The 14,286-nt window shown below is 36.9% G+C and overlaps 2 protein-coding genes across 4 annotated transcripts in view; one reads left to right on the top strand and one right to left on the bottom strand.

The window, feature by feature from the left end:
• Positions 1 to 1,585: 1,585 nt before the first annotated feature.
• On the bottom strand, positions 1,586 to 9,216 carry CDC37L1 (cell division cycle 37 like 1, HSP90 cochaperone). Its single transcript, XM_075209100.1, has 7 exons — positions 9,109 to 9,216; positions 8,193 to 8,474; positions 6,984 to 7,071; positions 5,860 to 5,975; positions 4,444 to 4,566; positions 2,671 to 2,835; positions 1,586 to 2,004 (listed from the first exon to the last, which is right to left on the bottom strand). Exons 2-7 carry the CDS (start codon positions 8,457 to 8,459, stop codon positions 1,909 to 1,911), a joined length of 855 nt encoding a protein of 284 aa, XP_075065201.1. The 5' UTR covers positions 8,460 to 8,474; positions 9,109 to 9,216; the 3' UTR covers positions 1,586 to 1,908.
• Positions 9,217 to 9,323: 107 nt separating this feature from the next.
• Positions 9,324 to 14,286, top strand: part of SPATA6L (spermatogenesis associated 6 like) — a 57,502-nt gene continuing 52,539 nt past the window's right edge. For all 3 annotated transcript variants that reach the window (XM_075209087.1, XM_075209079.1, XM_075209072.1), the window contains exons 1-5: positions 9,324 to 9,413; positions 9,560 to 9,692; positions 11,338 to 11,475; positions 13,035 to 13,083; positions 14,088 to 14,129. In XM_075209087.1, the coding sequence (XP_075065188.1) occupies positions 9,654 to 9,692; positions 11,338 to 11,475; positions 13,035 to 13,083; positions 14,088 to 14,129 (268 nt within the window). In that variant the 5' untranslated portion in view covers positions 9,324 to 9,413; positions 9,560 to 9,653. The remainder of the gene's footprint in view (positions 9,414 to 9,559; positions 9,693 to 11,337; positions 11,476 to 13,034; positions 13,084 to 14,087; positions 14,130 to 14,286) is intronic.

The raw sequence follows: 14,286 nt of genomic DNA, 5'->3' as shown, positions 1-14,286 counted from the left end.
GGAGAATTCCCACCCTGAGACTGCAGCAAGTTACTATTTTCTAGGCATCTTTCTAGTTGGTAAAATGGGCAGCCTGTGAATAGCATTGCTGCCTTGAAGCATTGGGGCTCAAATCCAACAAGGGTATTATCAGCATGTAGTTTATAAAGTCCAAAAACATGCTGCAAAGTTAATTGGCTTGTAACTTATTTGTCCCATTTCCCATTCTCTTACATTAAGAGAATACAAAACACCAGAAGTGCTTTCTCTAAAAGCAAGTTACAGCCAGGCATTTAATGAACACCATGTGGAGTTCTTGTACATAGTAGAGAACAAAGCAGAGAATATGTATATTCTAAAGGGAATTTAGGTTCCAAGTGTTAACAATTACATGAATTAACAATATATTCTCAGGCATTGTCGGCTGAAGCAACTATACTCCAATTGTAACACTAGTATCTTCCAACAGGTGAAGTTCAAGGATATTAGATTGCAAATGGGTGCAGAAACTGGTAAGAATAAATATATGTACAGTGCTGCATAATATATTAGTGCTATATAATGCTAGAGTAATAATAATATCAGTCTGGATGTTAAATGGATAGCAACACCAGTTTTAGCAGAAGAATAGTACCCTGCAACAGACTATAGCTGTACGAGTGGGTTCTCAGGGTAGAAACTTCCACTTATATACTATAATGGTTAGAAGCATAACACAGCGGAAACATGTCCTTATCTGGCTATTCCCTATATTTCATCTCTGTCTGCAAAAATCATCTGTTGGGCAAAACAGGGTTATCTTATGTTCCCACTTTCTTAAAGACCGGGGTTGTCCAACCCAGTCCTAGCAGAGGTAAGATTTCAGTAAATATTACAAAATAGCTCACATCACACAGAGCTTGTGTGTATGTGCTGTGAAATCTTTACCAGTCTTTGGCCCATGAATATAATAATTTGTTGTAAACAGCAAAAAAAATCTTGCATCAAATATAAACTGATAACACTGTGCTAAACTTAATAACTAATAGAAAAAAAAAATAATAATCGAAAAATGTTTTTTTCTCCGAGAGTTCAATAATATAAAAAAAGAAAATTGTACTTTCATCATTAGTTGTCTGCCGGGGTGACTGGTGGTTGTAGCTCTCCCATGATGCTTTTCTTTTATTGTTAATGACCTATCCCCTATGACATTTCCACTGCATGAATAGGAAGTTCACAGGAGAAGGACATTCATACAGGCCAAGTAGCAAGAGGAGCGTGACCTAGGACCATAACACCCTGGACACTGGCAGACCCAGGTGCATCCACAATAAGTGCAGTTCTGTTTATTAAATTTGATCATTGACCTTCACCCACAATTACATTTTTGGGTGGTATTTTTTTTTATTATTTAACAAATATTATACTATTTATTCCAAAGAAACAGAAATGTGTAAAAATTTAAAAACAAGTATATCTCAGAAGATACATTTTCAGAGTTGAATCAGGTCATTGATTATTTGATAGAAGAAAGGTTACTATATTGTTTTTCTTTTCTTCATGGTAAAAGAATCATGTTGATGGTGGGAAAAATACTCAATGTTCCAAATCAGGAGGAGAGTGTGAATTATTTATATAGTACGGTTTCTCTTTATTCAAGTTTCTAATACTTTTCCTTATAAAAACCAAAGCGCAGATTGAAGGCAAAACTACTATTGGCAGAAGCATTGCATTCAGTGTTCCATTCTCCTGTTTGACATGGGAAATATAGCAGCAATATGTTCACGCTGTAAGACACCACAAACTTATCTGGGCACAATAATAATACCCAATGAAAAAAACTAAAACCAATAAATAAAGTGCAGCATCGTGTAGTAGTAAATGTCACTGAGAAGAACATAGCCATACTAGGTTCATGTAGCAATATTGGCTTAGGTGCTTCATAAGACATTATAGTATATCCATCATCTTTGAATCCTCTTCCTCTGTCTGATCCATGGGTTTAAAATAATTCATATCAGTATTTAGATGACACTGTAGAATACCCTGTGATCAAAGAAAGAAAAAAAAAAAAAAAACTTTCATTAGCAAGAAGAACAATTGTCCCACATCTAGGACCGCCATCAAAGAGAGAATGTATAAACACTGGAGTTTGCTTGTCAGCACCAAGAAAGCAATTTCTGTGACTTCTCATTGGTTTGCCGGCCTCTTCTATGGAGTGTTAGGTTACAGCCATCTATTATGTCAGTGAATGGGGTATGCATGGACTGTACATGTATATAGTGCATATACAGCAGTAATGATATATTAGTCATTTGTACTTGAACATTTCTGATAAAGAAATAACCATCATGAAAAGTTTGTGTGAATAAAGTGTCTTCATTGTTAAGAAATTCCAAAGGTGCATGTGAGAGAGAAGAAAAGATCTTCCTCTAGAGTACTTTTATTCCAGGATAGTAACAAAACACTACATTTCAGGAATGTGGTCCAGCATTGAATGGGGGAAAAAAATATAGTGCTCTTTGATATCCTGGAATGAATGTAGTCCCGAGGGAGTGTGTTTACTTTCCTCTTGTGTGCAGCATTTGGAAATTCTTTTGAGTGAAGTCTGAGATCGGTAGGGGTGAGAACCAGATGAAATACAGGACTGCCTTTTGCCGTACAATAGTACACCCTGGTTTGGTTTAATTAAAAGTATTTATGTTTACATACCTGTTGATTACAGCACTGTGTCCCCATATGTCCAAAGCCTGAATGAAAAGATGTGTTCTGTCCCATTGCAGCCTCATATCTTTGGGACTCGATGTGTATTCGAACTCTCGATTTAAAGGCTTCTAGTTCACTTTTAAAAGCGTCCAAATACCCTTCTTCTTCTTCCTACCAATGAAAATAAAATTAACACATTCCAAATGATATTTTTAACAGTTTGGGCATTAATCGTGTGCATTGATATTTCAATGGCAGCACAACATATAATGTGTGAATTATGTAGTTTGTCAATGTTGTTGTGTATATCACTGAGTTTTGTACTACGCTATGCATACTCAGGACAGTAAGGTACAATGAAAATTTGAGCTGGCTGGTTAATTGCCCATTACTAAAATTGAACACCCATTGGATGGTTCACAACTTTATGACCAGTCCAACTTTCACTTCTTCAGTTTAAAGGACAATAACCTTTTTTAACTTCTTAATCTATCAGTATTAGTTTTATATGTTTTTTTGTTTTAATACAGAAAGGGTTTTCTTTCGGTTGCAATATTTTCTTATTTAATAAGCATTACCTAGGGGACACCAGTCTAGAACAGGGATTAGAAATATATTTTTTTATTTTACCAATGACCTATAAAGTGGCAATATAACCTCCCTTTTGCTGATACTAATACCTCTTTCTATACAACCAAGTGCTCTGCTGGCTTTTCCCACTGCTTACTTCACAACATCTGAAACTAGAACTCCCAACTTTCATCCGATGTTAACATTGTATCACAATTCATTTTGTATTCTGCTTTTACATTTTCATACAATTTTAAGATTCCACACTTTAATCCATTCCTCTGTTTTCACCAAATCACTACAAAAACACAAAACCAAACACTAAACTTAGATAAGGTCCGATGTACTTATAGGGCCAAGGACAAAAGGGTGGGGGGAGTGTGACATTTTTTGTGGGTTTAGGGTAACATACATTCTGCATTATATTTATATATTATGGCATCATTGTATCCATGCAAAATGCATTTGTCATACAGGATGGGTTAATGCTATGTGGATGTGCTCGAAAAAAAGTTTGGTACATGGCAGAGATATCTAAGTTTTTAATCTTATTTATTTAACTTTGATTTTCCTTTTTTTTTAGTGGGGGCTACAGAGATATAGGAGGAACTTGAGTCTCTCAGCAATTTTAGAAAGTTTCTAATAGATCACTATTAACTGTGACCTATTGCTACAGAGGAAGGAGATACAGATTGGGTCTCTCCTGCATAATATGGCCAGCCATTCACGTAGGAATACCAGACGGCACTGTGGCTAAAAACAATACAGAAACAATGCTCCTTTATTGGGAAACTGTGTTAAGACTTAATGATGTGTTTACCAAACTTGTGACTGGGTACTGAATTTAAAGACTTCTTGGCCTGAATGCTGGAACCAGAGTCTTTCAGTGACGTCAATTTGCCAGGACAATTATCCAAGTACTATCAGGTGAATGCACCACTTGGACATATATATTATATATACACTATGGTATGATGGCAAATGGTTAAACCTATGCTGCAATACTATCATAAACAAGTCAAGATACTTCAGCTAAGAAAGTTTGTAAAGTGCATGTGGGGAAAATGCTCAAGACCATTGTTTTTGTTCCCTAAACTGACAAAGTACTATCTATTGCGTTACATTAGTGCAGTACCAGCAATGGAAAGCTGACAATTCTTGAACACTGGACCAATTAGACTTGAAAGTATTCTAGATAAAAGTACCTACTTTGGTTTTTTGGAAAAACAAGCGAAAACATCCTCTTGGATCCACATTACAGCTTTTTGCCATTTCAATAATGAACTGCATAACAACTGCTTGATGAGCAACTTGCTCCATAAGCGCTTTCTTCTGCAAATATAAAGGGTAATAAGAAAATATAACTCCCCCACAACAAAAAACAAAACAGCTGGTGGAGAGCAAAGTTCCCTGGCAATCTAATTACGATCTTCTATTACAGGTAGTTGATCTACACAATGTCCATCAAGATAGTATTGTGTTACCAACTATTTTCATAGGTTTTATTACCTTGTTGGTCTTGTATAAGACAGTAGAAATTCAGTAAATATAGGACAAGCCAAACACTATAGGGCTAAATGACCGGTCACAACCAGCTTCCTATAAGCTTGTTTCCACATGCCATTTAATATAAATACACCATGCAATTTTTAAAAGATGGACATAAGGGCAATAACTAAAAGAATAGGATACCATGTGCTTTGAAAAAAATAAAATAAGGACATACTTAATTTTTATACATCTGTGATTAAAACATGCATGTACATGTACAGTATTTAATTTTCCCATCCAAACCCTGCGAAACTTGTGAGAAGAATGACCTCTGGCCTGGTTACTGCAGTAACACTTCTTCCCAGGATGTCTTTGCCATCACCATACACACTGGCCTGCACTGGGTCAACTCACCATTTGTTTTTCTTTGGTGAAGTTCATCATCACCACCATTTATTTCTATAGCGCCACTGATTCCGCAGCGCTGTACAGAGAACTCATTCACATCAGTCCCTGCCCCATTGGAGCTTACAGTCTAAATTCCCCAACATACATACACAGACAGAGAGAGAGAGAGACTAGGGTCAATTTTGATAGCAGCCAATTAACCTACCAGTATGTTTTTGGAGTGTGGGAGGAAACCCACGCAAACACGGGGAGAACATACAAACTCCTCACAGATAAGGCCATGGTCAGGAATTGAACTCATGACCCCAGCGCTGTGAGGCAGAAGTGCTAACCAAGAGAATCAGAAAATTGATCTGATGCCCCGAGATCAATGTCTAATTTGGCCTTCCGTGCAGATGTTCAAATTGGGTGAGATCTGTGTACTCGCTTTAAGATGCTGAATCACTTCTGATATACATAGACCATGAGATTGTCTTTGAACATGCCCTATAATAATCTGCCGCAATATTGAGCCAACTGCCACTGATATCACAGCGTGTGGCCAGCTTAGCTTGCAGCACTATAAGACGTAGGGTAAGCTGCAAAATTTACATTAATATATTTTCATTCTTTCTCGCTTTAATCATAGAAATATAACAAAGCTTTATTTTTTATTTTTTTTGAGAATAAATAACACAGCAGATAGCAGCGAGTCCATAATAATATGCAACGACAGTGTGATAATACCTGCTCACTTTCTAAATGGTAACACCATAACAGGAGATATCTGGCAGTTTCTTCACACACAAGATCAGGGCATTCAGACAGGAAGCACTGGCTGTCATTCCATCTGCTGAGCATTCCTGACAGGGGGCACACAGCAATCAGTCAATCACAGTGTTTACGGAGGACATTAGGACAAAAATGGATTATAAGGCAATATAAAAGCAGATCGTTGCTTGAACAGTTTTCCTGCTGGCCTTAAACACTTCTAGCAGATTTTTAACAGCTGACAGAGCAAAACATTTTTTTGTTAGACGTGTAGACCAAATAAACTAATTTCTATATGGAAAAAAATAACCCTCTGATGTGAAATTACCCGAGGCTAACAAATTCAGTTGAATTCCTGTAATATTATTGCTGAAAGTGCTCACCAGTTATCGTGTGATGAGAAATCAGCATTTACACCGCCTGTTGTGTGCAGACAAAAATAGCCTTTATGCGTGGGTTTCCCATGACTAATATAAACAGATGCTCAAAGGGGGGAATTCAATTCCTCCCGAAGTAGCGCAGCGTTAAACCGATTACCGTTATTACAGTAAACTTAACCTGGCTTTTTCCTTGAGCTCAGGGAGCTGCGAGAAAAAAAGCCAGCGTTGAATCTACCGTAATAACAGTAATAGTGCGCAGGCCGCGTTACTTTTTACAGTAACCGGGCCAATTGAATTCCCCCCAAAATATCCATATCCAAAGCTTAAAGAAGGTGAATCCTGCAAGCACTTTGTCTTGTTATGATTAATAATCCTCTGTCCTGTTTAGCAATTACTTATTTCCTTATTTTCAAATAACTGCCCACTCATGACCATTTACTGCGTAGAAATCCATATTTACATTGCTTGGAAATGTACTATAAATACAGTTGAAGAGCTGACATTTGATATAGGAATATTATAGGCAATTCTGTCCTACAGAGGTTGTACGCCGATTTGTAAGGTATTGTAGAAATTCCACATGCCATGCGCAGATGACTTTTTTGATAACAAAGACTAAAAGATGGCAATGACAATATTTCATGACTACAACTTCTTCAGTTCCAATAAAATATGGGACAATATAAAAAGCATATAGAAATATAAGAATATCCAACATACCAAAATGCCGAATTTTTGCTTCATATTTTTGTAAAAAAGATAGCGATTCATCTTCATCTTTTCTGTTTTTAACCTGGTTAATAAAACTCTGTTTTGAAAAGAAAAATAAATAAAAAAGTTAAGTAACGGCAGAAGCCATGCCTTAAAATCCAAGTGCATCTTCTTCCTCTTCTGAACAACATGAAATTAAAATGAAAGGATCTATACATAGAAATATGTCCCCATACTATAGAAAGAGTGGAAAATACACAATTCCATGTTATATTTAGATTTTTTTTTTCATAATTTATTAATCATATTTGTCCAAAAACGTGTGTCCTATGCCAAAAATAGGAATTCTGGTAACAGTCATAATTCCTCTTAGGCATACATAAATTTCCTGCTAGTATGCTGCTTGGGGAATTTGTTGGGCTGTTAGTGTTGCTGTATATCGGAAACAGCAAACATTTTGATTTTTTACATTTTTTCAGATTTAATCTTTTCCCAAAACGTTTAGAGAAGGGGCTCTAATATTTAGTAAATTCAAACTACGCAACAATGTTTAGGTAAGTAATGGATTAGTAGGGTAACTCAACCTACAATGTATGTTTTCCTGGCTGACAGCCAGAAACTGTTTGAAATATAACTGCAGTCAGTGGAAAGTTGTCGATTTGGTTGACTAGACAAGTCGCAGCAGCTGTCCAACAAGCTCCATCAACAATTCTTCAATGCTTATTGTTTAATTTAAATTTGTACTGGGTGAGCCAAAAAAAAATTACTGTTACAAGCAGTGGCATAGGCAAGTAACTCATGAACTGTATTGAGTCCTGTCTGTGGAACACTCACAGTTATACAGATGGAACAGGATACTGGAATAATATTCATTAAAGGTGATGGTCTCCTTTAACATAACCATATTGGGCAGGATGTGAGCACTGGTGACTGGACTTATAATTGACAAATAATGTGCTCTTACACTTTTTCCTTTAACGCTTTAATTTCAACAGACATAATATAATAATGACATTACAGTATACTTATTTCTAAAGCTTCTGAAGAATTACAGATACACAAAGTTTGTGTCACTTATTTAAAGCTATACAACTGAGCAGGTCAAAACAGAACATGTGACTAGTCCTACTGTGAGTACTACATAGGGATATGCCACACAAGAATGACAGATGGCTTCTCAGGCTGGTGCAATTAATACTTAGTAACAGATTACAGTACCTTATTAAATACATCTTGACTAAAGGCATCCGAAGAAGACATTCCCCAGTTCTCACCCAGTGGCAGAGCAGCTTCTTTCCGTCTCCATTCTTCTTCACTACGTTGCAGTTCAGATACCTCAGTCTGAGCCTTGGCACATTCTTGATCTAAGGATTCCGAATTATGAAGTGCCAAACTGTTCAGTTTTTGCTGAGCTTCTGCCAAGCTCCACTTGCATGCCACGGATCTTCTGGCACCCTCATAATGCTGTTGGCAAGGCAAATCCATGCCACTATTTTTTCTCTGGAAATATATATGTATACAACTTCAGTACAAATAGAGAACAGTTGTTCTAGTTAACCTTGTACATTTTCTCTGCATCTTAGGTTTCAGGATTTGCTGTAATGCATGGCCAATGGGATCTTACAGTTTTTCTTACACTATTATATCTTTAGAAAAGCTTATAAAAAAAAAAGTTATATAACTTGACATTGTATGCTGTATTAACTACATCAATGTATGTGTTTGTATATTTAGATTAAATAAAGAACCCTAAATCACATGCAGTTCATAGTATATTACATACAAATGATCATTTAAAGTAATATTTAGTGACTGTATTAGAGAAAGATGATTTATCAATAGTGGAATAACATTCTATGCTCGCCACGTGTGAGTAATAAATGGTTGTGCGAATATATAATTTGCAAATTAAAAATAAACAACTACGGACAGTACGTCTAGTCCACAATATAGTATGGAAAAAAATCTGAGAAACACTAGGTATAATACAAAAAAAACTTGTTGCGGAAAGCAGTGTACTTTCCTTAACGTTTATGTATGTATAAAAGTACACGCCCATTAAATATCCGTTAAGTATTTTATTACAGGCATATTTGTAACACACAAATATTCCATTTGCAAGACACACACTTACCTGCTAGCACAAAACAACATCAAAAGGCACAGACAACCGGACGTGTAACACACTCCCTTTCCGGCGTGCAGAGCCAATAACACACACAGCAGAAAACACCCAAATCTTGGCGTAGGCTATACCTCAACAAAGATGGCCCCCTCGGCATCCTGCGCTACAGAGCCGAAGGAGAGCACGTGGGCTGCGCGTAAAGATGACAGAAGGCAGTTGTCCGCTGATAACAATGTTTGAGTATCCATGGAGACCAGACGCTTCTGCCAGGACTTAAGGAAGCGGCAGAGACTTTGCAAGAGCTACAGGCATCTGTGAGTGTTATAATCAGTATCTATCTCTTCACGTGTCCTGAATTAATTTGTGTGTGTGTGTATATATATATATATATATATATATATATATATATATATATACATATATATATTTTAATGAAGTTAAGTCATTTTTCTTTCTACAGGGGCAAAGAGTGACCTACCTTGTAATGGCAGATTAGCATATATGCAGAAGAACATTTCACACCTAGTCACTTGAAGCCGCCATTTTACATCAAGATGCCTTTGAAAGTCGTGGTGGAGCTACAGATCCATGCGGTGAGCTTTTTTCTGTAGCTTTTTATTGTCATTTAAGATTTTGTTAATGTAATTATTAATGTGCAAGAAAATTCACACATCTTAAGCTGGGTAGACACCTGTACAACCTATGCAATTATCGTGCAGATCACACGATTTGCTCGGCCCTCTCTACCTATTGTCCCATGTCTCAAAAGGGAAAGGAAGACTGCACCAAGCATCCCATTTTTTACCTCCTCAAAATATGTATTTCTCTCATTCTTAATTATATAAGAGATACTAATAGAGGAAGGGTGCACCCGATCAACAAATACATCATTTATACAGATTGAGGGTCAATCTGTATAAATATTGTCCCATGTCTGTCAACTGCAGAGGTGGAACTAGCGAATTGTGGGCCCCGTTGCAGGGAAGTGGGTAGTGGGCCCCATTTTCTTAATGTACTCCGGTGCACCACACCTGCTGCACCAATGGTAGTTCCGCCACTGGTCCACTGTCTGACTCCCTTGTACTTTCTGTTATGTATTTTGCTGTGTTCTGTGTGAGTTCCCATAGCATTACTCACATTCATCTGTGCTACTTATGTGTATTACCTCTTCTATTTGTTACTTGACTCTGTATCTGGCGCTACGGAACTTAGTGATGCCTTATAAATAAATAAATAATAATAATAATTGCAAGAGTGTGTACGCCCCTACAATCATGTTTCATCATACCAAACACATCGCATCTGTTAATTTGGTTTTATAAACTTCCTAAAAATCCAGATGGAACAATGTTAGGGACTTTTTTCGGGCTGCACCCACTCTATGGAATTCTCTCCCTCGCACAATAAGACTCTTCTCTGGTCTACAAACTTCACGCGTTCTCTGAAAACCCACCTCCTCAGACAAGCTTATAATATTCCTCAACCACCTTCTTAACCTCACTACATTACCCTATTACCACCCGTTACACAATTTCACACAAGACAACTACCCCCTGACCAACATTGTTGTGTGACAGGATCATTTAGCTTATGAGTCACTTTTACCTTAGCAGTCTGGCTGGACCGAAATGCAAAATGTAGACTTAACCTCATGTATCAAACTCCCATTGTCCCATAGATTGTAAGCTTGCGAGTAGGGCCTACTCATCTCTTTGTCTGTTTTACCCAGTTTGTTTATTAGTTTACTGTGTTTCTCCCCAATTGTAAAGTACCACGGAATATGTTGGTGCTATATAAATAAATGATGATGATGAAATGTGGAAATGTGTACGCACTAACGACCAGCCAGTTGCGGATGGTGAAGGGGGGGTTGATCAGGGCAATCTCAGTGGGCTGCCTACGGCCGCACACTATTTAAATATTCCCGTCAGCTGAGAGGCTGCACTTAATCGCCCCCCCCCCCCCAAAGAAAAAAATCTAGGTCTGCCCCTGTGACCAGCTGTGTTGATAGATATCTGTAGAGTGTGTACAGAGTCACATACTCTACATCAGGTGGTTATGACAGATGAAGTTCACAGATCTGAAGATAAAATGTGTAGGTGTGTATGTATGAATCGACATGCTCACCGTTGGTGAAATTGTTACAGAAGTTGCATCTGAAGTAAGACTGCATAGGTGTGTACCCAGCTTTACTCATATTGGATGTAAAGAAGCCATTGTATTTTGTTTCCAATTTAGGTCACTTGCCCTGGAGTTTTCTTGCCAAACAAAGATGACATCTTTCTCAATGTTTGCATTTTGGACCAGTCCAAAGAGACAAGATGTCTTCCTGCAATGTTTCCACTCTTGTTCCATGAAAAAATTAGATTTGAAAAGGTCAGAGTTACGTCATATTTAATTGTCACGTCTTCTTTAAATATTATTATATGTTTATCATGTAGTCAGTATCAGAATGTAGTAGTAGTAAAGTATTCTGTATTTTGCATAATATATGAATATGGCCCAATGTGTTGCTTAGCGTCATAAAGATACCTAAAACTAATGTGCTTAAAATAATATTTATAATTTAAGTGATTAACATAGACATACCTATAACTTACATATAATGTGAATAAACTGGTACATACATAGTTTCATATTTATGGAAATAAATAATTTTGTGTTAAAATCCATTTAAGAGACACACTTGAACTAATAGCCTCAGTTATTGAAGGTATAATTGCTCAGTTTTGTGTAGAGTTTTTTTTTCTTCAAAATATGATTATTTTCCAGGGTTAATGAATAGTTGAGGTCCACATGTCTTCATGATAATGATGTAAATTACAGTAGCTGCATTTGCTAAAAGTACTGATTATTGAATTCTATGGAGACTGCAGGAACCAAGGTTTCTGATTTTTCCTGCTGTATTTGAATTAAATAAACATGTGTATGTATATATAGAAATAGTTATTGGTGGGTGCAGTATTTTTGATATTCTAGTTGCTGGATGGGTATCCAACATCATAATACATTTTACACTGCATTGAGTTTATAACATTTCTTTATGGGGTTATATGATGCTCTCGGAAAACCCATCTCTTATTTAGAGCTTGCCTTATCTTTGATGGTACTACTCACACTAATGCTCCCTCACAGCTGTCCTAATCTCCACTTTGAGCCACTCTTGCTCATCTTGTTTCAGCTGTGCCCTCATCCATTCAGAATGTAAACTCTCTAATGAGCATTGTCCTCCATACCGGTGGTAGTCACTATTCCGAGGGAGATTATTCCGACACTGACTATAGCAACATAAATATTCCAAAGACTATGAGGAAGACATTTAAAAAATCTAGACTTACCGTCAAACAGACACAGAACATATCCGACAGGGGTCCTATCAATTGCAACTACACAAAATGATGGCAGTTGAAATTTACATCACATGGCAGCACTGAGATTTACGATTTTGAAGCGGCAATGCCAAGACTCGCTATAGTCCGTGTTGGAATAGTCACAAGCAGAAAAATGTACCCAACCCCTTCATATCCATTGTTTTCATATCTGCATTGATTTTTATCTACTTTGTATGTCTGTTTTATGTCCTTTTTTCACTACTGTACGGAGCTGTGGAGCATTCTGTTGCCTTCTAAATCTACGGTAATAATATTTTTAATGAGCCTCAATTACCCAACTTTCTGAGGTGTTATAATTTTAGTATTTTTTTTATTATAATTCATTGATATGATAATCCATGATATCTCTGTTCACCTGTTTTTATGGGGGAATGGTAGTGACATTGGTGTTTATAGAACGAATTAAATGACTTTTCTAAGATTCCAGGCAAGCACTGCAATATACTCACAATGATTATAAATTATTGATAATATATTTTCTTCGATTTGTATGTGTTTACAATGTACAGATTGTTTGAGAATACTTGTTTTTTTTTTCTCCAGGTTTTTCGAAAGCCAGTAGACCCAGCTGCAGTGGTACAAATTCTGGAAAGTAAGTGGAAATGATTGCTACTACTTCGATTAAGCAGTTAATTGTTAATTCACCCATTCCTCCAACATTTTGATCTAAAGATATTTTTACCGCTGCTCCCTTTTTGTTACATGCTACATTTTTGGTATCTTGTGTACAGGTATGAGGAGGATCATACGTTTTTATTTTAATCCCCAAAAGGATCAATGATCCACCTATGTTCCTATGTATGAGCTTTGAGGGGTGGAAAATTTGCATTGATATATATATATATATATATGGACTTGTGCTTCCCTTTTATTGTGCACATACGCAGATCCAAAATCCACACAAAAAAGACAGTTATGTCCAACTCTACATCAGGCCCCCAGTATTTTAATATAACAATTGAAAATTTGTAATTAATGAAGGGGGTACTCCTAAAGTGATAGAGACAGGCCTCTGTAGTGTCATTTTTGCATTTCACTTTAGCATCATCATCAGCTATTTATATAACGCCTCTAATTCCGCAGCGCTGTACAGTGAACTCACATCAGTCCCTGCCCCATTGGAGCTTACAGTTTAAATTCCCTAACACAGAGAAAGAGAGAGAAACACGGGAAGAACATACAAACTTCACACAGACAAGGCCATGGTCAGGAATCAAACTCATTGCACGCACTTTGTTTATTTCAGGCTGGACTCACAATCAAAGTTGCTGCACAGACCATATACATGGAGCTACTGTAAAGTAGACAGGCTCTAAAAATAGATGCATTTGGGCTCAATAACATTTTCTGTGCCTCTCCACATATTGCTGTTACCAGTTGATCCTTGAAAGTTTTCATGTTTTGACTAAAGAAAGTGTATATTGCTAAATTGTTATTGTGGTAAATTGTGTAAAGCAATCATTGCATATAAGTAAAGAAACAACAGCAGCCACCAATGTTTGTGACCGTTCACAAACACCTATTTACGCATATTTTGCACTTTCCAACCGTATTTTTGGCACTGAGGCTTATGTGTACCATATTTCTTTTTTCCAGAATACACAGCCGTATTTGAATTGATACAGCTCGGACGAATAGGTAAGGCTTGACCTACCATCTCAACTAATTGCATAATGCAGGGATAAACATATAACAAAATATAAAATATGGTATATTTTTACTTACAGTGTATACAGTACATGTGTGATAGATTGGATGTGCTCTGCAGGTATGGGCCTGATTTTAAAGTTGGACG

The sequence above is a fragment of the Mixophyes fleayi genome, chromosome 1, assembly GCF_038048845.1.
Source record: "Mixophyes fleayi isolate aMixFle1 chromosome 1, aMixFle1.hap1, whole genome shotgun sequence".
NCBI lineage: Eukaryota > Metazoa > Chordata > Amphibia > Anura > Limnodynastidae > Mixophyes > Mixophyes fleayi.
Note: the sequence above shows the minus strand (reverse complement) of the source record. Positions and strands in the feature narration are given on the sequence as shown.

Coding starts and splice junctions, on each gene's coding strand:
- CDC37L1 (XM_075209100.1), bottom strand. CDS start 8,459: ATGGATTTGCCTTGCCAACAGCATTATGAGGGTGCCAGAAGATCCGTG. Junction 4,567..5,859: donor ACCATTTAGAAAGTGAGCAG/GTATTATCACAC, acceptor TTATATTTGCAG/AAGAAAGCGCTTATGGAGCA. Junction 2,836..4,443: donor TGTTTTTCCAAAAAACCAAA/GTAGGTACTTTT, acceptor TTTCATTGGTAG/GAAGAAGAAGAAGGGTATTT.